At 36.2% G+C, this 26,083-nt stretch overlaps 1 protein-coding gene across 3 annotated transcripts in view; it reads right to left on the bottom strand.

Moving 5' to 3' along the window:
* SLAIN1 (SLAIN motif family member 1) overlaps positions 1-26,083 on the bottom strand; it is a 65,040-nt gene that overhangs the window by 11,814 nt on the left and 27,143 nt on the right. For 2 of the 3 annotated variants that reach the window (XM_077158487.1, XM_077158489.1), the window contains exons 3-5: positions 16,293-16,442; positions 15,109-15,258; positions 5,246-5,587 (exon numbers count right to left, since the gene is read on the bottom strand). In XM_077158487.1, the coding sequence (XP_077014602.1) occupies positions 5,246-5,587; positions 15,109-15,258; positions 16,293-16,442 (642 nt within the window). The remainder of the gene's footprint in view (positions 1-5,245; positions 5,588-15,108; positions 15,259-16,292; positions 16,443-26,083) is intronic. The other variant, XM_077158488.1, reaches the window with a different exon arrangement.

Below are 26,083 nucleotides of genomic sequence, written 5' to 3'. Positions count from 1 at the left end.
GGTATTAAAAAGTAGTCAGAGAAATTACAAATACATCATATTAAATATTCTCAAATGATCTTTCAATCAGCATGAATGATACTATAAAAGAAAAGAAAGTAAAAACTATAAACATAGTTAGCCATTAACACAACTCGGCCTTGCAATATTTTAAATACTCTCATCACTCTGGGCCCAGTTTTGAGAAATGGTGCTATATAATAATTAAAAGCCTTAACTGTATAAATGGGAATTATTTTTAAATATGCTGTTTCTCCATGCGCTATGGGATTTATGGGTGAGAGTCTAGCTGACTATTAGTACAAAATACACCCAGGCCCTTCTCCCACCACCCCAGCGTGGGTCCCAACAGCTTGGGTGCAGAAGGGGCGGCAGTGGCCAGCAGCAGCCCAGCTTCGTGAAGGCCTCAGTGTCCGGCATGTGCCTCCCCTGCTGCCAAGATGTCCAAGGGAAAGTCAGCTCAGCCAAATGGGTGCTGAAAGATGAGCCCCAGAGGAGATAGGTGAGGTGGTCAACAAAACTGATTCTGAGAAAGTATAAATAAAGCCTAAAAGGGCAGCAGGAAAAGAAAAATCTCCAAACAAAAAAGTGCAACCAAAAGTGGAAAGGGGCTGGCTGCTGCACATACAGAAGCCAGGTGCTGGAGAAGTCCTTCACTGCAGGAGCCAGACACAGAGAAGCCGGTTCACCAAAGCTGCACATTGCAACAGCCTAACCAGAGAAGGAAACCAAGAAGAGAAAAAAATCTCTTCCTCCAGGGTCTCTCCAATACTTTCTACTGACAAAGTTTAACATTATGCCAGCTGACAAAGAAGAAATATACATATATTTTTTTAATCTTGGAATTCTTTTTTTTAAATAATTTTTTATTAATTAAAAAAAATTACAAGAAACGCAAACATCCTTAACATATGCTCATTCCGTTCTACATATATAATTAGTAATTCACAATATCATCACATAGTTGCATATTCAGCATCATGATCATTTCTTAGAACATTTGCATCAATTCAGAAAAAGAAATAAAAAGACAACAGAAAAAGAAATAAAATGAAAACAGAAAAAAAAAGATTATACATACCATACCCCTTACCCCTCGCTTTCATTGACCACTAGCATTTCAAACTAAATTTATTTTAACATTTGCTCCCCCTATTATTTATTTTTATTCCATATGTTCTACTTGTCTGTTGACAAGGTAGATAAAAGGAGCATCAGACACAAGGTTTTCACAATCACACAGTCACACTGTGAAAGCTGTATCATTATACAATCATCATCAAGAAACATGACTACTGGAACACAGCTCTACATTTTCAGGCAGTTCCCTCCAGCCTCTCCATTACATCTTGACTAACAAGGTGATACATATTTAATGCATAAGAATAACCTCCAGGATAACCTCTCGACTCTGTTTGGAATCTCTCAGCCATTGACACTTTATTTTGTCTCATTTCACTCTTCCCCCTTTTGGTCAAGAAGATTTTCTCAATCCCTTGATGATGGGTCTCAGCTCATTCTAGGATTTCTGTCCCAGGTTGCCCAGGAAGGTCCACACCCCTGGGAGTCATGTCCCACGTAGACAGGGGGAGAGTGGTGAGTCTGCTTGTTACATTGGCTGGAGACAGAGGCCACATCTGAGCAACAAAAGAGGTTCTCTTGGGGTGACTCTTAGGCTTAATTTTAAGTAGGCTTGACCTATCCTTTGTGGGGTTAAGTTTCATGTGAACAAACCCCAAGATTGGGGGCTCAGCCTATAGCTTTGGTTGTCCACAGTGCTTGTGAGGATATCAAGAATTCAACTTGGGGAGGTTGAATTTTTCCCTATTCTCACCATTCACCAAAAGAAGAAATATTTAAAGGGATCATCTTCATTTGGCTGAGTTGGCAAGACACAGCAGGTTTGGAGCTGTGAGGCATACATTGAAAAACTGGCACAGAATGAATGTATTGTCTGGTAAACAGTGCTTGGAAAATGGGCTCACAATATGGAGAAAAGTAATATTAGATTCCTATCTAAAATCACATCTAAAGGTGAACTCTAAAAAGGTTAAAGACTTAAACATGAACGGTAAAATTATGAATTTAATAGAAGAAAATATAGGAAGATATTTTTATGACACTGTGAGGAAGAAATTTTCTTTAACTTCAAAAAATATAACACGGTAAAAAAAAATAATGGATTTGATTATAATAAAACCAAGTTTTTCAGGTCAGTGAAGGACCATATGGACAAAGTTGAGACATGACAAAATGGGAAACTATATTTGCCATATTTAAAACTATTAAGGGATTATTATGTACAGTGAGGTGTGGCAAACTTTTTCTGTAAAAGGCAAGACAGTTAATATTTTAGGCTTTCTGGTTGAGATGGTCTCTGACACAACTATTCAACTCTGAGGTTGTAGGAGGAAGCAAGCCATAAACAATAAATAAATGAATGGTTATGACTATGTTCTAATGAAACTTTATAATTGAACAATTCTTAAAAAAAAAAAAAAAAGAAGTTGAAAGGGGAGCAAAGAAAACAGGCCAAAGTGGCTAACCAAGAAACTAAAAACTTACCAACAAACAATGGAGAGAAACTAAAATTTCTGGAGTCAAACCTCTGATGAAGGAGGAAAGAAGCCAAATCTGATTGTCTTATACCATGTCTTACCATGGTCTCTGAATCTTCCTTCTTGTACAATCCTGAGAATATTTTTAGCAACTATTTGGTAAATGCAAGTTTTTTTTTTTTAAATAGCTCTAGAACAAACATTTCAGAAGAGATTAGAATCCCACCTCATCCCATTTTTAAAGTGCAAATGCTTTTTTTTAAAGAGGTGAAATAATTTACTGGTTGTTCATTTTTTGCTACAACCAGAAAATAGTAGGATATTTTAAATATCCCATAAAATATGACATATACAATACATACAAAAACAGCAATGTAGAGTCACATTCATGCATTTCATACGTCAAACATTTTAAACTACTTCTATTTCCCTTTGTTTTTTAGCAGAATTGTTTCTGAAAGAAAATCATTTCCGGATTTGGGCTCTCCCTGTCAGAGCTGTGTGCACTCTGTAACTTAATCTTTGGCCACAGCAGTCCAGTTTCCTAATACTTTGTTGTGTGCTGTTAAAAAAAAAGGAAATGTGTGTGGTGTGTATTATATTAAATTTTGAATCACCAAGACTTAAGATGTAACAGTTTATCAACATTTGAAGATATTGGTGCTTGATATCTTCATAAGGAAAATTTGCCCCAAACTTTCGGCTGGAAAGCCACTGGAACAAGTTTAGAAAAGAATTACAACTATAAAGCTTCTTAGATTTTTGGTACATACATTCAGAATTATGTACAAATTGTTCATAACATCTGTGCTGGTCTTCAAAGCCACCAATAAGATCTTAATTATGAAAGAAAAATAATAATACATCCAGGTTTAGAATGTTACATGACATAAAATTTAATGCTGTTCTTTCTCTGGTTCTTGGAAGTCAAGTCTTCCTCTTGGAAGAGGAAGATAAATGATGAAGAATGACACGGAAAAAGACAAAAGAATGTCATATACTCTAACTTCCCATGTTAACTATATACATTAGGGCAAATAAATTTCCCATTACCATGAATATCAACCTCCATATCCTAAGGCTACACAGATCCTAATACTAGATATCAGAAAATGGGGAAGGAAGACACATTTCCAATTTCCCCTAAATCTGAACATGCAGCAGCAGCATCCACTTCGAGCATCGTCATCCTCGTTTACTAGCCCTCTCTGCTAGGAAGAGGCTGTAAAAGACTGAAAGGGGAGGGAAGATGCAACATAGAGCCTTTTTGTCCATGGAGTTCTACCATCAACTCCCCAAACTGCACAACCCTGTCCAACCTACAGTTGTCTTAGCAACAATATAAAGCTACAATTTATAACTCATTCTAAGCCTGCTATATCACAGTGGTTTTCTTGAAGCTATAAATCTAGGCATGTAATTCAGAAGCGGGTCACTTACAGACGTAAATTTAGACAAAACTGATAAGGTACTGACAGTGAATTTAACAAATCCAGGAAACATTTACCAATTATTTAAATTGATCTTAAAAACATTTTTTTGTAGATGGTAATTAATATTTTAAAATTTTACCTTATGTGTGCGACTAAAGCAAAAAATGTTTATTTGGTATAAAATTTATATTTTGACTAGTGCATTTCCTAATATAACTTATGTCGACAGCTTAATTAAACACCATAAGTACATGGAACCTTGAGTAAGACATGAGATTTTGTTGGTTTGTCCAGAGTGATACCCTGATAAATCCCAGAGTGATTTGAACAGTGAATAAAAAAGTATTTGTAAAGTTCCCTTCGGGGAATGCTAAGAGGGAAAAATTCAACTTCCCCAAGTTGAATTCTTTTATACGGACAATCAAAGCTATAGGCTAAGCCCCCAATCTTGGGGTTTGTTCATATGAAACTTAACCTCACAAAGGATAGGTCAAGCCTACTTAAAATTAGGCCTAAGAGTCACTCCCAAGAGAACCTGTGGTCTTTCTCTTCAGCCAACACAACAAGCAAACTCACCACCCTCCCCCTTTCCACGTGGGATATGACTCCCAGGGGTGTGGACCTTCCTGGCAACGTGGGACAGAAATCCTAGAATGAGCTGAGACTCAGCATCAGGGGATCGAGAAAATTTTCTCGACCAAAAGGGGGAGGAGTGAAATGAGACAAAATAAAGTGTCAATGGCTGAGAGATTCCAGAGTCGAGAGGTTATCCTGGAGGTTATTCTTATGCATTAGGTAGAGATCACCTTGTTAGTCAAGATGTAGTGGAGAGGCTGGAGGGAACTGCTTGAAAATGTAGAGCTGTGTTCCAGCACCATGTTTCTTGAAGATTATTGGATAATGATATAGCTTTCACAACGTCACTGTGTGATTGTGAAAACCTTGTGTCTGATGCTCCTTTTATCCACCTTATCAACAGACGAGTAAAACATATGGAATAAAGATGAATAATAGGGGGAACAAATGTTAAAATAAATTTACAGCAATTGGTGAGGGGGACGGATGGGGGTAGGTATGTATGAATTTTTTTTTGTTTTCTTTTTATTTCTTTTTTTTTGAATGTTATGAATGTTTGTGTTTGGTGTTTTTTGGTACTTAAAAAAAATTTAAAAATTTAAAAAAAAAAACATTTTTTTGTGTAACCACATATAAGAGATCAAAGCATATCAAACACCAAAAAGGCAGAGAACCTACCTCCATTTGTCCTATTTGGTTGCTGATCTGGAGTTTGGGCTTGAGGTGAATAATACTGTTGGTGCTGGTAGTTATTTGAAGGAAAATACTGGGAACTGGGGATCTTCCTACACTCTCGAATGCTAGAGAAAGTCTGTGAGTGTGGAATTCCTCTTTGGAAAGGTGAACATCTCGGCAGACGAGGTTGAGGTGGTGGCAAATTATCAAATTCTTCCTCATCCTCCAGGCTGTATCGATCATATTCTTGATCACTACACGTCCCTTTCTTTGCTGAATTCAGTGACACGCTGGAACTGTGTCTGGACACAGATGCTGATGTAGAAGCATAATCTTGCCGGAGGCCTATAAAAAAATTAAGAAATAATATTCTTTTGTGAGATTCTTATCAAATATTGAAGGAGAATTTGTACCCCAAAAATGATTCAAACAGAGATTCATTATTTTGGTTCTTAGCTTATTATGTCCCAGGAAGATAAACATATGCAGCTACTAAAAACAAATGCCTAGCAAATGGAGTACCCTAATTTTGGTGATTAAGTACATGCTCATATTAAAAAAGAAGAGAGAACCCTCTTTCCCCCCCAAAAAAGGAAGAAGAAGAAAGAGCTCAAATTACAGAACTAACCTCACATCTGGGTAAAAACTAGAAAAAAAAGAGCTCATAAATTAAAAATCTATCAATTTCCCCCAATAATCCCTGGAGAGCTACTTAGGAAAATTACTCATTGTCACTAATAGTTCACTATGAGCTAAAAATTAAAATAATCAACTCTCTGCCCAAGCATGAACTTCTCCTGCTTCCCAAACCCCACCCTAACTTTAAAAGTCAAAGGAAAACTCAAAACCTGAGGTATAAGTATTTTTCTAACGAGGTCAGCTCTCTTTTTGTTCGTCTGTGTGACTAACATTATCTTGTTCAAAGCATGCTAACACTTCAATCTTCAATGGTTTTGGGTCATCCTAAATGGCAACTGTATAAAAACAGTCAAAACTGAAAGTTTCTAGTTATTCATCTCATTAATAATACCACTTTTTTTTAAAAAAAAAGTAGTCTATCTGTGGCTGTCTTTAAAGATGGACATTCAATTGTTCAGCAATATATTTAGAAATATATTCCTGCTACTAATAATGATATAATGACTTTTCCCTCAAAATGCATCTTACTAAATTCTGCATAAGCATTATTATCATTTCTCATAGTAACCTTGACTAATTCTGAAAGCTGCACTGATGCTGAGCTGTTTCTACTTATGAAAAGAAAACTGAAAAGAACATTCCAAAACAAGCTTAGCCCATTTCTACAATTTACATTTCAACCTGTCTTTTGATACACTGATGCCCTTGAAATAGTTCACTCCCAGATTATATATGCTGTGACTTGACTGAAGAACCAGTGATTAACAGTATCATTCAATTATCTACTCTTTCACGATTATTCACCCTGAGAAATATATCAATGTACTTTTTTTTTATTAGCGCAGTTGTAAGCTTTTTGCAGAAAATACCGAGTTCCCATGTCTTTCCTCATACACAATACAGTTTTCCCCCTTATTAACATTTTGCATTCGTGTGGCGCTTTTGATACAACTGATACAACATTATTATAATTATGCTATTTACTTTAGTTCACGGTTTCCACTATGGTTCACAATTTTGTGTTGTATAGTTTTATGGTTTATGTGTATGTGTGTTAACTTACATATAATCTAAAAACTCCTTTTTTATTGCTTTTCAAATATACAATTCAGTGTTGTTGATTACATTTGAAAAGGTGTCTCTCCATCAACCCCAGCCATTGTTAAAACTTTTCCATTATCCCAAACTTGGTACCTGACAAAAATTAACTCCCCATACCTTCACCCACCCACCGCTAGTAATCTCTATTTTAGTTTCTGACTTTAAGAATTTACACATTCTTCTTGTTTCACACAAGTGAAATCATATTTGTCCTTTGGTTTCTGGCTTATTTCACTCTAGATTATGCCTCCAAAGTTTGTTCATGTTATAGCACTCATCAGAATAGCATTACTTTACAGTCAAATAACATTCCATGTATGCATGCACAACATTTTGTATTTCTGTTCATCTGTTGATGGACACTGGAATAGCTTCCAAACTGTGAATAACAGCACTTTGAAAAGTGGTGTAGAAAATATCTGATTGAGTCCTACATTCAATTCTTTCAGTTATAAACAAAGAAGTGGGATTTTTGGGTCATATGGTAATCCTAAATTTAACTTTCGAAGGAACCACCAAACTATTTCCACAGCTACTCTACCATTTTAATCCAACCAATAATTAACAAGTGTTCCTGTTTCTCTGAATCCTCTCCCCAGCACTTGTTTTTAGGTTGTATTTTTTGTAGCAGCCATTCTAGTGGGTGTGAAATAGCCTATTATTGATATGCATTCCACTAATGGCTAATGATGCTGAACATTGTTTCATGTGCTCATTGGCTATTTATTTGTACATCTTGTTTGGAGAAATGTCTATTCAAGTCTTTTCCCCATTTTTTAGTTGGGTTGTCTTTTTGCTGTTGAGATGCAGGAATTCTTTATATTCTGAATGTTAAATTCTTACCAGAAAAAATGGTTTCCAAGTATTTTATCCCATTTTGTAGGCAGTCTTTTTTATTTTCTTGATAAAGTCCTTTAATATACAAAAGTTTTAAATTTTGATTAAGTATCACTTATCTACTTTTTATTTTGTTGCACGTGCTTCTGGTCTAAATAAAGTCTAAGAAACTACTACCTAACACAAGGTCTTGAAAATGTTTCCTTATGTTTTCTTTCAGGAGTTTTATAGTTTTTCTTCTGCCTAGGTCTCTGATCCATTTTGAGTTTATTTTTGCTTCTGCTGTGAGATAAGGAGCCTACCTTCATTCTTCTCTTATAAATATCCAGTTTTCCAAGCACCATTTGTTGAAGAGAATATTTTTTCCTTGTTGAGCAGACTTACCATCTTTTCTAGAAATCAACTGGCCATAGAAGTGAGGGTTTCTGAAGTTTAAATTCAATTCTATTGTTCTAAATGTCTGTCCTAGTGCTGGTACCAGGTTGCTTCGTAATAAGTTTTAAAACTGGGACGTGTGAGTCCTATAACTTTGTTCTTCTTTTTCAAGGTGGTTTTGGCTATTGGGGGGCTGGTTACCTTTCCATATACTTTGATGACTGCCTTCTCCATTTCTGCAAAGGAAGCCGCTGAAGTTTAGATTGGAATAGCACTGAATGTGTCAACTGCCTTGGGAAGAACACGCATATTACCAATTTTACTCTTCCAATCCATGACACAGTACATCCGATTTGTATAGGTCTTCTTTCATTTCTTTCACCAATGTTTTAGAGTCTTCCATATGCAAGTCCTTTACCTCTCAGCTTAAAACTATTCCTAGGTATTTGATTCTTTTAGTTTCTACTGTAAATAGATTTTTTCCCTTAATTTCTTCTTCAGATTGTTCTTCAATGGTGTATAGAAACACCACTGATTTTTGCACGTTTATCTTGCATGCTACCATTTTACTGAATTTGTTTATTAGCTCTGGTAGCTTCGTTTTGGATTTTTCAGGATTTTCCGTATGCAGGATTATGTCATCTACAAATAGGAAAGTTTTACTTCTTCCTTTCCCGTTTGAATGCTTTTTCTTTCCTAACTGGTCTGGGTAGAACCTACAGCACAATGTCGAATAACAACGTGACATGGGCATCCTTGTTTGGTTCTTGATCTTCAGGGTAAAGCTTTCAGTCTTCCACCACGGATTATGATGTTAGCTACAGGTTTTTCACATATGCACTTCACCATGTTAAGAAAATTCCTTCTATTCCTCGTTTTCTGAGTGTTTTTATCAGAAAGGGGTAATGAATTTTGTCAGATATCTTTTCCACGTCAATTTTCCCCTTCAATTTATTAATATGGCATATTACATTAATGGATATTCTTATGTTAAACCAGCCTTGTATACCTGGGATAAATCTCACTTTATCATGGTGTATAATTCTTTTAATATGTTGCTGGATTAGATTTGCTAGTATCTTAAGGATTTTTGCATCTACATTATGAAACATACTGATCTATAATTTTCCTTTCTTGTGATACCTTTATCTAGCTTTGGTATTAGGGTATTGCTGGCCTCACAGAGTATGTTGGGGAGTATTGCCTCCTTTTCAATTTTTCAGACGAGTCTGAGCAGCATTGGCAGTAATTTGTGGAACATTTGATAGAATTCATCAGTGAAACCTTCTGTTTCTGGGCTTTTCTTTACTGGGAGTTTTTTTTTTTATTATTGATTCAATCTCTTTACTTGCTATTGATCTGTTAAGATCTATTTATTCTTGAGTCAGTGAAGGCAGTTTGTATGCTTTAGAAATTTGTCCACTTCATCTAGGTTATCTAATTTGTTGGCATTTCAAGTATTCAAACTAACCTCTAATAATCAGGGTTGGTAGTAATGATTCCCCCATGTCATACCTGATTTTAGTATCTGTGTCTTCACAGTTTGTTTTTTGTCAGTCAAACGAAAGTTTCACCAATTTTATTGACTCTATTGTTTTGTTTTGTTTTGTTTTTGCACACAGGCACTGGGAATTGAACCCAGGTCTCCGGCATGGCAGGCAAGAACTCTGCTTGCTGAGCCACCGTAGCCCAACCTCTACTGTTTTCTTTTTAATTTTCTATTTCATTTCATCTCTACTCCATTCTTTGTTATTGCCTACCTTCTGGTTGCTTTGGGCTTAGTTTGCTTCTTTTTTTCTACTTTTCCCAGGTGTGAGGTTAGGTTTGTGATTCGAACTCTTCTACTCAGCATAGGCATTTATCACTATAAATTTCCCTCAGAACTGCCTTTCCTGTGACCCATAAGTTTTGATATGTTGTATGTGCAGGTTTGAAACTGTTGTGTACCCCAGAGAAGCCATATCCTTTAATCCTGATTCAATATTGTTTAGGGTAGGACATTTTGACTAGGTTGCTTCCATGGAGATGTTGCTCACAACCAATTGTGGGAAAATTTTTTTGATCAAGTTGTTTCCATGAACATGTGGGACCCATGCAATTGGGAATGGGATCTTTTGATTAAGTGGTTTCCAGGGAGTTGTGTCTCCACAATTTAAGGTGGGTCACTTATTAGAGTCATTTAAGAGGGAGCCAGTTTGGAAAAAGCTCAGTGCCGACACAGATGTCTACAGATGCAGAAAGAAAATGCTTCCGGCCTTTTTTGAGTCAAGATGTCTTTCTCGGGATGCCTTAGTTTGGACATTTTTATGGCCTTAGAACTACAGACTTGAAACTTAATAAATGCCCTTTATAAAAGCCAACCCATTTCTGGTATATTGCATTTCCAGCAGCATTAGCAAACTAAAACACTATATTTCAAGATAATTCCTGGTTTCCACTGTAATTTCTTCCTTGACCAACTGATTACTTAAGAGTATGTTATTTAACTTGTACATATTTGTAGATTTTCCAGTTCTCCCTCTTATTACTGATTTTCATTCGTGGTCAGAGAAGATACTTTGAATAATTTCAATCTTTTTAAATATATTGAGACTTGTTTGTGACCTAAAATGTGATCTATCTTGGAAAACAACCTATGTGTGCTTAAGAATATACATTCTATTTTGTGTACAATGTCCTGTATATGCCTGCTAGCTCTAGTTCATTTACAGTATTGTTCAAGTTCTCCATTTCCTTTTGGATCTTCTAAATATTCTATCCATTGATGAAAGTGTATACTGAAGTCTCCAACTATTATTTATAGAGGTGTTTATTTCTTCCTTCAGTTTTGCCAATGTTTGTCATTTTGGGGCACTGTGGTTACGCATATAAATCTTTATAATTATAGTTATTTCTTCTTGCCAAACTGACCCTTTTATTAATATACAGTATTATTTGTTTCTTATAACAGTTTTTGACTTAAAGTCTATTTTGTCTGATATTAGTATAACACCTTCAGCCGTCTTTTGGTTACTATTTGCATGGGATATTTTTTCCATCCTTTCACTGTTTCAACCTATTTGCTTCTCTATTTCTCTATGCTTTTGTAACCATTCCACCAGTCTGTGTTTTCTGATTGGGAAGTTTAATCAATTTACATTCAGTTGAACTACAGGTAAGCCAGTCCTTACTTCAGCTGTTTTGTTCTTACACATCTAATATCCTTGTAGTTTCTTTCTCGTTATTGCAGTCTCCTTTTGTGATGTAACTGAAGAACCTTTCTCATTAATGGTTTGGAATATATGTTAAATATATTCTTTGTGGTTACCCTGAGGTTTGTATTAAACAACCTAAGTCTATAACTTGCTAGTTTGAAAAGATTCTAACTTAACCTCAATAGCATATGCAGTCTCTATTCCTATATCCTCCCTACCAGGTTTCCCCTGTTTACATTGCCTTTGTCAAACACTGTCTCTTTTTATTTCTTATTCAATCGTATTTTAAATCTTACACAAAATAAAGAGAACAACATAAAGAGGATAGCATACTATTGGGCTTTGCATCTACCCACATAATCACTGCTGCTGGAGATCTTTACTTCTTGGTTATACTCCAAGCCACTATCTCCTATATAGTTTCAAGCTGAAGAATTCTCCTTACCCTTTCCTGTAAGACAGGTCTCTTGGTGACAAAATCTCACGTTTACTGTTTATCCATGAACGTCTTAAACTCTCCCTCATGTTTGAAGGACATTTTTACTGGAAAAAATTTTTGGCTAGCATGTTTCTCTTTCAGTATCTTAAACATGTCATACCACTGCCCTCTCACGTCCAGTTTCTGATAAGAAATCGACCTAGTTTTATTGAGGATCCCCTGTATGTGACAAATTGCTTTTGGTCTGGGCTTTCAGAATTCTCTTGACTTTCGGCAATCAACATTTTGATTGTATGTGTTAGAGCAGGTTTATCCTGTTTGGCATTTGTTGTACTTAACTGGACACGTATTTGTGTTTCTCATAGTATTTGGGAAATTTTTAGACGTTCCTACCTCCAAAGTTTTTTCTATTTCTTTTTCTTCTTACTCTGTTTTTGGAACTCCCATAACGTATATGTTAGTATGTTTCATGTTGTTTCACAGGTCCTTTGGGTTCTGCTCACTTTTTTCGTTCTTTTCTCTATCTGCTCTTTTGAGTATATGATTCTGCTTATCCTGTCTTCTAGTTCAAATGTGCTGTTGTATACCTCTATTGAATTTTTAATCTCTATTATAGAGGTTTTCATCCCCATAAGTTCTTTTTTCTTTTAAAAGAGATAATTTTTCTTTTTGCTCACACATTTTCCTTATGTCCTTTAGTTCTGTATTCAAATTTAGTTTATCTCTATCATGTTTTCCTCTAGCTTCTTGAGTTGATTTAGGAGAGCTGACTGAATATTGTTGATTAGTTGCTCCCCTGCCTGTTTCCTCTGAAGTTTTAATGTTTCCCCCTGACTGAGATATCTCTTCCTGTTTCTTTGTATTCTGTGACCTTTTATTGATATTTGGGCATTTCACAGTTTTGCTATTCTAACTCTGGAAGTCAGTTTCTCCCTTTTGCTTAAGATTTTAGTGTAGATCGACTGTGAGTTAAGGATCTTAGTCCAGTTTATACTGAACCCTTAGAGCAGCCCATGATTATCAGTCTGAATTTTCTCAGGTCTCTCAGCACTTGCCTCTTGCCCTGAACATGCATCGTAACTTTTAAGATTGTCCTATTATATGCTACTCTTTCCCATCCAGGGGAGGATTTTCTTTCCTCCCTTTCTCTTCTAGGAGACCTGGATTGTTCTTTGTTTTTATATAAATTTTCCTCCTGAGAAGCTATGATTTGTTCAAGCCCTCTCCTGCTCTGGGAGCTGCCTTTTCACCCCAGCATTAAACACTGAGTCCATCCTGCCAACAGTGGTTCGATTTTTCCTTTTCATGCAGCTTTTCTACCTCTGGTAACTTTCAGTGTAAGGGATTCCAACCGACAGAGTCAGATAGCCTCACCTGCTTCTTTCCATTTAGGTACACTAGCAATTAGGGGCCAGGCTGGGAGGGTGAACAGTTTGCCAAGAGGTAACTCTGATTTCTGGGTGAACGCTTTGAATGCTTGCACACACTAATCATGGGGGTCCCAATTTGGGCTCCCATATCTGAAGGTGTGTGGGACTCTAAACAGCTGTTGTGGATGGTTCCTGAGTTCAACAATTATGGCAGGAGGTGCCCAGTGGAGCATTACTCTTGTGTTTCTCTTAAATCACATAGGAACTAAGAATGGTGGTGGGCTTAGGTCCAATTGTCAGGGCCACACTGCTCTCCTAATCTCATTTGCTTTTTTTACTGGCTTTTTTTTTTTTGGCCTTTGATTCAGAGTATGTGGAGTTCTCCAGTTTCTATTGTTCCCCAGAGTTTCAAGTGAGTTCTATCTCCCTCTTTATTTAACTTTTTCTAAAGAAGAAACATTCCCAGGAATGTCTTACGCTGCCATCTTGAAGGCATCATTCTTGATCTAACTGTTAAATGACATTTTTAGGAAGAAAGATGTAGGCTCAGTACAGTTATAAAATATAAGAAAGAAGGATCCTTTGTATAATTTGCCCTTTCCCCCCCAATGGTGACATTTTGCAAAACTATAGAAAATCATAACCAGGATACTGAAATAGATAGAATCTACTCATCTTATTCAGATTTCCCTAGATATATGTGCATATATGTAGATATTAAGTTCTGTACAATTTTATCACCTGTAGGTTCATGTATCCACCAGTCAGAATACTGAACAGTTCCAAACACCACAAAAACCTTGAGTTGCAGACTAAGTAACAATAACGGGGAGCAGTAGAGGGACTGTGGCAAGCCGGGGAACATGTCACATCCAAAGGCATTTAAGTTTATTTTATTTTTAACATAGTATAAGCGCAACAAAATATATTTGGTAGTGAATCTGGACTTCTATATATGTAGCTTCACACTCCTTAAGGCAATTTCAGCCATGTATTTTCAAATTCCACTTATAAATCAAAGGAAAATCTCTATTCCAGGCCACTCCCTTAGGAACTGAATAGTTAGCTGCCTACTAAAAATCTCTTGGATGTCCTTGAGTAAACTTTTGGCATAAATGTTACTGCTTTTTTAAAATCTTTGAAAAAATAATTAGATCTGAATGTTTTCTTCCTCTAAAACTTTGATTTTATCTTTGGGAATGTGTAACTTATGGTTTACAAATAAATAAATAAATAAATGCCTTGTGTTAATCTTTTATATACACATCCACCTCCCTCTTTTCCCATCCCCAATGCTTAGCAATCACTAATGAGGTCTCCATTTCTAAAATTTTCATTGTATCAACAATATTACATAAATGGAATTATGTAGTATGCAACCTCTTGGGACCATCTTTTCTCCATTCATTATAATTTCCTGGAGAGTCATCCAAGATATCGCATATATCAATAGTCTGCTCCTTTTTATTGCTAAGTGATATATCACACTATAGGTGCACCAAGGCTTGTTTAGCTATTTACCTTTTAAAGTTCATGTGGGCTGATAAACTGCTATGAACCTGAACCATATATGTAGGTTTTGTGTGAACATAACATTTCTACTTCTCTGGGATAAATATGAATGTACAAGTGTGCAATTTGCTGGGTCATAGGAAATTAGCACATTTAGTTTTTAAGACACTTTCAGAGTGGCTGTGCCAACAATGTCTATATGGCAAGATGTTTTAATCAGAGTAAGTCCTAATACCTTATGATGCTCATGATAGTATGACAGCAGATAACTGCTCCACCCACAAGTAGGACAGCATGAGACAAAGAATCTATTTTGCCCATTACCTCGGGACAAATGTCTGAACCACCCTCTTAAATTTCAAGTGGAAGCCTCATGTTTCTAGTTCAAAAAGAACATACTTTCTTCTTGTAGACGAGCCATGATCTGAACATCAGTGAGGTCCTGTAATTTGTATCCCATGGAGATGGAATCGTCCTCCAATTCTGAAGTACTCAGCTCACTGTCTATAGAAGACTGGGGACTGAGAGGAGAGCCCCTGGAAGTATAACCTAAAAGATAAAGCAAATATTCCTACTATTTAGTCTGAAGATCTGATATCAATATATGCTTTACAGTTCACTATTAAACACTAATATTTTCCCAGGTTTTATGTCAAAAATGAGCACCACAACCAACATTTAATGGTCACATAATACACCCATCTTCACATGTTATATATATATATAAAACAATGTTCCAATTTTTTTTCAATTTCAATTTTCATAATTTAAAAATATTGTTAATACTAGCATCTATATCCCATTGGGTAAGTATATCTCTAAAGGATTATCATATATATCCATATGTAATTTAAATTAATACTCAGGTATCCTTGTTGCTGGCAGTAATTGACTATTAATTTTTAATCCATTCCATTCATTAATAGATACAAAAAGTATTACTATAAATGGGTAAGAACACCATACATAAAAGGCACACATACTTACACTGAAACATATCTGAAACCTTCATAATTTAAACCAGTGTGTAGACATGGGAGACTTGTAGCCACTCATTAAAAGGAAAAGGCAATAGCTTGAGATGGGAGAATCAAGGAAGAAAGAATGTAAATGGAAGAAAGTCGGAGGGATGGAATCACACCAATGCTGATATAAATAAGGAAATAGTGAAATCCTTATCTCATAAAAAAGCCCTTATCTATAAAAGTCACTAGAAAAATAAAACTTAAAATAAACATACATATATACATATATAAAGTAAATACGGACAATCTTGAATCATAATAAAACTACTTGAATTGTGTTTTGGCATTTAATTTTAAAAGCACAATTAGGTATTTAGAAACAATTACATACGTATGCTTTTGCTGAAGAGGGAAGACTGCCTATCACTTACAATTGAGTTCACCAGTGACCAGTGGTGTTTGAGTACACACTAACACTAGCCCTTTTGATTCCCAAAGTCAGGATCAGCACAAACTATTATATTATCCTCAAATTTTTCAATGGAAGATAGACGTTTCAGCTATGTTTAACTACCAGAATTACAAAGCACGTGACTAGTGAAGAAGTTGAAATATTACCTGTTCTTTCAGGTGTTAGTATTGCTTTATTTGAGGTTTTAGAGAGGCTGGGAGTATTAATGCCATTGCTATAAGGGCTGAGTCTTGCAACAGGACTATAAGGAAAAGCCAGGGAGACAGTTGAAGAGAAGAGATTCCGCCATCGGCTAGCTGTCATAGAAGCAGAAAACAGCAACAGTTAGCTATATGGAAGCAGTTGTTGATTTGTTGGAGGGAGAAAAGGAAAAGATTAAAAAAAAAAAAGATAAATGTTTCATAAGTATATGATGAACTTCTAGTTTATTTAAGGAAAAAAAATATAAAAATAGGCAATTTGTGAAATAGGGTCCAATTTATACATACATGTAGAGAAATAAACCAGTCTCACCTTAGTTAAAGTCAATATGCCTATATGAAAATGAAAGTTTACTTTGATTTTCTACATTAGAAATGTTTTCTATTTTCTATTTCGGAACAAAGATATGCAAGTATTCTGCAATAACATAAAAGGTTGGTTTCAAAAGAAAAAACTCAAACTGGTAATCTTTAGGAATTGTGGGAGGTTTTCTTAATATTAACTATTTGCAACCCTCCTGCTTTTTCCTAAGGTTTATTTTCTACTAATTTAATATTAGAACATGTTGATCAAAAAAATCTCTTATGGGAAACCTGTTCTATGATTATTTAAGAAATTTAAAATGACTACTACATTTCTGAATTGCCTTTTGTTCGAAACAAGATCTACTGAAAAATGGACAATATACTGAAAGAGTATATAGATCAAAACTTAATTGCTATTTTAGATGGCAAGGTGTAAAGATTATTGATGATCTGTTAGATTTTTTTCTCTTTTAGTATTTTTAAATTTTCTATCATTTATATGACTTTAAAAGGTAGAATTAGACATGTTATTAATTTAATGCTATTTTAATATTGAATTAAAACAGAAAATAATTTTAGCTGCAATGGCACAGATTAACTAACTTTTACATTTCCCTAAATAATACAGTTCCCCTCCAAAATTACAACCCCCTTGCTAAGTTCTTAGGTTCATGAAAAAGACCATAATGAGTAAATACTTGCGAAAGCCTTACTTAACATCACTTACTCTCCCATGACAGGATATGACCCATCACTGTGTGAGTCAAAATCCACTCTCCTGAGAGCAATCACTTATCCATGGACTAAATAGCATGGAAAGGAATGAGTAAGAAGTATAAATTAGGTTTAACTTCACTTTAGTAAAAAGCTTGGCTTACATTTTTTCGGAAATATGATAAACCTGAAGAAACAAGTATAAGAAGGACCACTCTGAAATGCAGATCACTTTTAAAGAACAGTGCTAATGAGTTCAAACAGCTGAAGACTACTGAAAAGTAAGCAGTGAAATGAGAAAAAGAAATTATGAGATGTAGCTAATCAAAAAAATAATCAGCTCCAAAACTGGGTTTCTTAGTGTCAAGGTTATTTAGAAGAGAAAATGTTTCCTTTTACATTAACAAGAATCCTTGAGATAAGTGCCGTCTCATCCCACCAATTCCATGGGGGCAGGACGGGACACTTTTCCTGATGTAGGTAAAATAACCAGGGAAGAAAATGACATTCATAATGATAATGTTTTCAGACTCCACAAGTTTCATGAAGGGACCCCTGCCAAGAAAGACTAGTTCCACACCACTTGTCCAAGTTGTGATTTGCTGTGGTTAAGCAGCCTGTCCCAATCTGAGCCAGAGCACAGACCTGCTGAGCTGGCCCTCGCACTTCCCTCATTTCTAGATATGTCAACCTGATCCCCAAAAACACTAAAAATTGGGCTTGATGTGTGACACACAATTTCTCACATCTTAAATCTGTATTATTCAAAGCTTCTTATTAAAAATTCTATATTAAACAAACCAAAATTCAATAGTTCTTTGTGACCACTAACTTAACAGATGATGTTATTTTATACCACTCTTGATCATTCGCTAGGCAAATTACAGCGACCGCGTGTTCTCATCCACAGATGCAGGCAACAACGAATCACAGGGAAACAGCTTTCATTATTCTGCACAATAACTACAGTGAACGAGCCTGAGAAGCACAATGACACAGTTATTGTGGCTATGAAAGCAAGATCCAACTAAGAACACAATCAGCATCTATTGCAAGGAAGAATGCTCCACATTGTCCTTCAGCACTGAAGCTTTCAAAAGAGGGAGGAGAATTATTGTAGAGGCAAGCTGACAAAACAACGCTGCCCTAACAGTGCCCAAATTTGCAGTGAAGGAGGATAGGGAACAAGCAGCGGAAGCTACTGCATCCTAGCTGTTCTTTACTAAGCAGCTAAAGAACCTAACGAGTTAACAGGAAGAGTTTTTACAAAGGGTTTAAAAAACTGAAAAAGAACTTTTTTGAAGGGCAGTTTTTCCACCACCTAATGTGATGGATTTTCTTCACATAAGGATATTAAGTTATCTGAGAGATTCGATGATGATCAAATGACCCAAGGAAACAGCAAGATACTCTTAAACAAAGAAGATGACTGCTAGAGAAACTTGTGAACAACAAATTTTTCTGTACTCCTACTCTTAAGTTCCATACACAAGAAAAGCGCTTCTCAGACTTCATTTCATATCAACCCCTGGAGTAGCACAGGGTTGAGTCCAAACATAACGACGCACAGATTATATATATTATACTTGGCAAGGGTTTTTTTATCAAACACCCTATGCTGCAATGCCTAACTAAACACTTCTTTTGGCATGCACGCTGCAGTCCTATTGCAACTTCTTTAATTGAGGCACCCACCATCTCTAACCCAGATTAATGAAACCCACTCCTCAGCAAACATCCAGCCACAGAAACAGAATGGCCCAGCAAGTCTGTTTTGAGAAGCACTACCAAAGTTGTACTGGTCATATATTTTTTTAAATGCGTTATTCTCTTTGATTATTACAGTGGCTTGTCATCAAATACAAATATTAATGCTACACCACAGCATCTCGCTACTTTCCTTCACTTATCCACTCCCATGTTTTTTATACCCTCCTGTTTCTGAGACTACCATAAAAAAGAACACACTCTGATTGGTTAAACTTCCTTCTTTGCCTCCCTTGTCTAATGAGTGTTTACAATGGAAATGAGTATAAAATAGTAAGCTGTTTTTGCCTGATAACCTCATCTTACCGCAAAAAATGTGAGAACATCTTTTTTTATGTCCATATTCAAAAGTTGCCTGCCCTAAAAAATTACAAGAAACTATGTAATTATCTTTGTACATTAAAAGAAGTGTGACCCAAAGATACGTTTCAGTGAATACGTATTCTTGCTACGTAATAGCAAGAAAATCACAAAGGACAAGCAACAGAGTATGTTTCAAGAAAGAACCTGATTTTTTTTAAATTTCGTATACTGAAAACGATACCTTACCACTTGCCCCAAATTGTTCTTTCAAGTATAAAATCTATCAGAAACACTGACATTTCTAGAATGCTTTGATCATTTGAATATATAACTAATAATGAGTATTAAAATCTTTGAATATATAAGTCCATACATAGGCTCAAAATCCAATTTTAGAAAACTATGATGGGGGTGCAAGGGTAGTTCAGTGGTACAGTTACTGACTGACATGCGGGAGACCTGGGTTTGATTCCCCGGCCCATGTATCGCCCCCCACCCCAAAAAAGCTATGACTTAATTCACATAAAAGAAAAAATAATGGATACAATTAAAACCTTAATGATAATCTTCAAAATATTAGTAGCACACTAAAAGTTCAAAAATAGAGCAACCCTATAATACATTCCGGAAATGTAATCACTTCCCACAGTATGCACATAATACAACATCGGGCACACAGTATGCACATAATAAGTGTCAAAATGTTAAAGTGTTAATATTTCCTTACCTCAAACCCGTACTATCTATCACTTGTACCTTGACATCTAAATCATTACTTCTGCCCGATTTTTAAAACTTAAAATTACCGCAATTTAGCATAATATCTTTGAAGACATTTCAGCCTGGCACTCTAGCTGGACTGTAATACTTCCTAATAATTATCAAATAGTTGACACTTTCGAATGTCGCTCTTTTGGTTTACAGCTGAATTATTTTATTATACTAAATGATACAATAAATAGAACATCACAGGTTAGGACCTGTGATTGGAGTAGCAAATGTCTCAAAATGAATCAAACTCTAAGAATAGAAGGCACTGGCTATCACGATCTAGTTCTTCGTCTTAACTGCGCTGCAGTTAAAATGAAATTGTGCCAAACATACCAGCTGGAAGTTAAAACGTCATTAAGGCAGCAAAGCCTCCATAAATTCTTGAAACACCATTTCTTTAAAATCAAAGAGAAAGTTCACAAAACTATGTGTTCAGTGGAACTTCTGTAAGTCTTGTCAATAAAGTAGCATCTGAGCTGGCTTCAGTGGGTTGAGGCGGTTCCCGTACTCCTTCGAGTGACTTTTAACAACAAGACCACATTTCTAATCCGAGTAAAATTACCATAGAAAACGAACACATGTCTTTTCTGTACTTCTCCAATCTTTTTCCTTTCTCATCTAAGACTAAGACTTTAAAGAGCACAATTGCAGCTTGCAGGTAAGACTACGGCTCATTCTAGTTTGCCACATTCTACTTATTATCTGTCTCTCCTGCAAAGCAGATAATCGACAGTCATCATCACTCCACAAGGGTGGAAGGATGCAGGCAGTGTGAACACATCAGCTTAAAACAGGCTCTTACGTGTTTTCATTCTGCATTTTTTCAGTCATTCCGGTGAAAACGGATTAAAAACAAATTTTAGATCCATTTTAATAAAATCCACACAGAATGGCTTTCTAAATAAATCATGGTTTTATGCCTCTTTGGTCATGGCCTTCTTCTCAGCTACCCAAACTGACATTCTCATATCATCTCTCAGTCCAGGCCTGCCTCGAGGAGCTAGACAAGTAGCTTTTAGACCTTTATAGACAAACACGGTTGCACCTCTCAGCCAGAGGAGCGTGAACCACTCCAAAGCAGTCCGGACACTTACACGCCACATCCAGAGTCATTTCTTCATTCAACTTTCACCAAGACTCCAAAAATAAATGAATAATTAAAAAACAAAGCATTAACAGTCAGTCTTCAGTCCAGCTGCCCAAAATAGCTTCCACAGACACACGTGGTATGGAGTAATTTTCCCCGCTCTGCAGTCATTCTGGGAAGTCTGCCTGGCTCTATGCTCCCACCTCGCGTTGTGATTTCTTTCTCTGTCACCTATAAACATTTGCGTAGTCACCCACTATGGCTGGTTACAAAACACCAGATACCGAGATAAATAAAAAATGGTTATTGCTTTCCCCCATCCTTCCTACTCCACTTTCTAAAGACCAGCTACTGCTGGAGACAAAGAAGTAAGATCAGAGTACAACATGGTATATTAAGTTAATGAGTTTATCTGTATCATTAATTAGTACGAGTTTTTCTGCACCAGTATAGGGATTACCTCAATAGGGTACCTTAAGAAAACTGACAACAGGCACCATGTGAGTGCATGGATTAGTCCACAGATGGGCGTCCCATAAGGTGTGTGCACACGCAGAAGCAGAAAGATAAGGAGGTGTTTGTTCTAGCACTGGAATGCTTTAGGACTTCATCTTGACATTCATCCCATTCCCTGTGCAGTTTAATGGAGACTCTGAAGTTACTTCAAGTTTCTGCTTCTCCATCTGGGACAGGGATCCCACAACTGTATCCCTCTATCCTCTTTAAGACTAGATATCAGATTTTACCCTGAAGAGCAAAAGTCTCCCTCATTTTCAGGCATCATGGTTAGCATATTCACATCTTAGCAACTCCTCCTGATGTAATATTGTTCCCACTAATTGAACTTCACTTATCAAAAAATGCTATAAAAATGTAACAGACTGAGCATGTACATACAGACACACACACAAGGTAACTGCAAGTCTGCGTTTCAAAAGATTGACATTTATACACATATGCACACACATATACACCTTTCCTGGAAATACAATCTTATAGCTAGGGCAACAGAAAGAAAATTAAATTCACAAATATAAATTGACAAAAGCTCTACAACTGAAAAAAAAATCTTTCTCCTATATAAAAGTTTAAAATTCCCAAGAATTAAGTAACTGAGAATATAAACATATCAAAGCCTTATATTTCCAATGTAAATTAAATGTCATGAACACCTTGGCCACATTTTAAACTGAAACTTCTCTTATGAAATCACATGACAAGTTCAGGATATTGATGAAAAAAGCAGACTACGTTAAAGAATCATCCTCAAAAATCAAAAAAGCTAAAGTCTACTGTTAACTACACTCAAAAGAATTGTTAATAACATGTTTTCATTCTCCTTATCTTGCCTGGTTTCAAAACCAGCTCAGTCTTCTAAGACAACTTACACAGCACGCTGCAGGTTTCCTGTTGAGGGTCATGTCACTCCTTTGCTTAATAAAAAGGTTTGAAGTCTTCCCAACCATCAAAAGATAAAGTCCAGAATTCTTACCTGCCCTGAAAACCCTGCATCTCTATGAGTCACCGACTCCCATTTTCTCCCCATTCATTTCCCTCCAGTACAAGGAAACCTCAATCAGCTGCCAGTTCCTCTATCAAGTCTCGATCCCACTGCAGGACCTTTCCACAAGCACTTCCTCTGTCCTAGGCCACTCTTCTATCCCCCCTTCCCTGCAGAATTAGCAGCTTAACTCCTATTAGCACTCTGAGTCTTGGATGACATGTCAGTGAAAAGCATTCCCTGTCCATACCCCTCAGAATTAGGTTAGGATCCCAATGGAAACGTTATGCTTCCTTTAAATAGTAGGAAGAAAAAGGAACTGGTGCTGCTATTTGTGCAATCTGTTTCTTGCATTAGACTGCATGCCCGAGAAGACACTGAGTTCTCCTTGTTTGTCACTGTACTCTAGCACCTAGCACTCTGCCTGCACTTAGTTGGTATAAAATAAGTTTGTTCCATGATTCAGCATCGCAATTCTCTCCCTAGTCAAACAAGGCCCAGTGTTTCAAAAAAGGAGATTCTAGAAAGTCCTGCATAAACTTGACTTGTCTATTCCTCCGAAGCTCCAAGAAACAGGCATGAACACCTTGCCCTAAAAAAAACTAATTTAACTGTCAAATTTAATCAACAGCAGAGGAATAAAGAAGCAGTAGACAACTACCGTGGGAGAGTATACTGTGGACTTTATTACTGAGAGGGAGACAAAATAGATGTCAACTATAAATTCATTACAACACAATTATATAAACAATTACACAGAAGTTATTGGTTATTTTAATCAACATCTTACTAATTAAGATGTTTACTAATTAAGGTAGAAATGAAAAATGAAACACACAAACACATGCACAACTTGCAAAAAAAAAGGATATCCCGAAAACACATATCCAAATTGGTGAATGTGTTTGATGGAAACTGCAACTATCATAAAAGAATCCGTAACTATCTGTTAGTTACTAAAGAGCATTGTCAATACTGAAGTAAACGGGTTGGAACCATCCTGAGGCAAAAGCCCTAGCTTTGCTAAGGGCAAGGCAATGAATGATACGATACAACCCCATAGCCACAACTATGCATCTGATTTCCAATGCACAGGAATGACAGCAAATGTCAGGACCCCTGTCTACAAACAGAAATTTCCATATGATTCCAGATTTGTTTCCCAATGAGAAAAGGAGCCCTTTACAAAGCTTACCTAAAATGAACCACACTAAGTTTTAATTTTGTGTTCCAAATTTCACAGAACACCCCAAGACTAGAAACATGAGCTAATGGAGATAGTATCTAGAGCTGTGCAAGAGAGAGACTGGACAGGTTCCAAAAGACAGACACTTGATAAGCTTAATGTCTCACTTCAATCTGTGTGGCTTTTATAAACGAAAAGGCCACCTTTGGAACTTTGGATCAATATACATCTTTCTCCGTCATTGGCTAAATTTAGAAACACTGCATAATAACAGAGACAAGAATGGAAACTGGTATCACATGCAGATAAAAACCTCGGTGAAGGGTGCTTATCTATTCACATTTCCTCAGCATATAATCCCAGAGGAGACGGAAGATGGTCATAGGGAAATATGACCCAAGACAGTAATTGTACAGGACTATACTTGCGAAAAGTATATCCACACCCCTAAACAGGACCTGTCCCAATTCAATAGTTAGGGTTATTCAAGCATCTTAAGGCAAGATAAGCTTTTGTAACTGGCTCCAAATTAACTGAGCCACATATTGTGTTTCAGATTACTTAGATAAGATTACTTTTAAATTATTCTTTTATTAGAGAAGCTGTGGGTTTAAAGAGAAATCATGCACAAAATACAGAGTTCTCATATCCCCCAACCCTCCCCCACAGTTTTCTCTATTATTAATATTTTGCATTAATGTGGTACCTTTGCTACAATTGATAAAACAATATTATATTATCCAGAGTTTATATAAGGATTCAATGTTTATGTTACACAATCCTACGGTTTTTATTCTAGAGACATATATACAATCTAAAATTTCACCTTTTAACCATGTTCAAATATATAATTCAGTGGTGTCAATTACATTTATAATTCTGAGCTACTATCATTATGTAATCACCAAAACGTTCCTATCACCTCAAACAGAAACTCTGAAACAATTAGGTATTAACTCCTCACCCCCTACCCCCAATCCCAGGCCCTGGAAACCTGTGTTCTAACTTCTGACTCTACTGATAAGTTTATCCTAATTATTTCAAATCTGAGAACACCCGATATTTGTCCTTTTCAGCCAGGTTTATTTCCCTCCTCCACACAGTCTTCAAGGTTCATCTACCTATGTATTAGAACCTCATTCCTTATTATGTCTAAATAATATCACAATGTATACAACACATTTTATCCATTTCATCTATTGATAGACACTTGGGGTGCCACATTTTGGCAGTTACAAATGTCACTATGAACATACGTGTGCAAATGTCTGTTAAAGTCCCTACTCTCAATTCTTTAGGGGATATACTCAGAAGTGGGATTGCCGAGCCATACAGTAATTTTATATGTAACTTCCTGAGGAACCGCCAACTCATTTCCCACAGCAGCTGCACCATTTTATATTCTCACCAACAATGAATGAGTGTTGCTATTTCTCCATGTCCCCTCCAACACTAGTTATTTTCTGAGTTTTTTAATCATAGCCATTCTAGTGAGTGTGAAAATGGTATCTCATGGTTTTAATATGCATTTCCCTAATGGCTAAGGATGCTGTAATGTGCTTATTGGCCATTTGTTATCTTCTTTAGAGAAATGTCTCAAGTCTGTTGCCCATTTTTTAGTTGGGTTGTCTTTTTGTTGTCAATTTGCTGGAGCTCTTTATATATTCTTGTTATTAAAACCTTATCATATATGTGGTTTCCAAACATTTTCTCCCTCTCTGTAAGCTTTTTACTTTCATGATGCACGGAGCTTTTCATTTTGATGAAGTTCCATTTATCTTTCTTCTTTTGTTGCTCATGCACTGAGATAAGCTTTTGATCATTATTTGGCTATTTAGTATCCTAGCCTCATGATAAGGATTTATCCAAGTCTAGATTAGATTTATTACAATTTCGGATGTCATGAGTTAATCCTACCCTTGAAAGTTCGATTGAGGTTTGGTATATTTAAAGAGCTGGGAGGAAGAGAGGGAAGAATAAAGATAGGTATGCCAGAAACAAAATACATAAAGGTCTAAGAAACAGAAGTAAAGGAACAGACCGAAGAGATTATCTTGAATTGTCTACCACTGCTGAATTAACTATACTTAAAATTTCCATTT

This window comes from Tamandua tetradactyla, chromosome 4 (assembly GCF_023851605.1).
Source record: "Tamandua tetradactyla isolate mTamTet1 chromosome 4, mTamTet1.pri, whole genome shotgun sequence".
In the NCBI taxonomy this organism is placed as follows: Eukaryota; Metazoa; Chordata; class Mammalia; order Pilosa; family Myrmecophagidae; genus Tamandua; species Tamandua tetradactyla.
The sequence above is the reverse complement of the archived record's forward strand: the minus strand, read 5'-3'. Positions and strand labels throughout refer to the sequence as shown.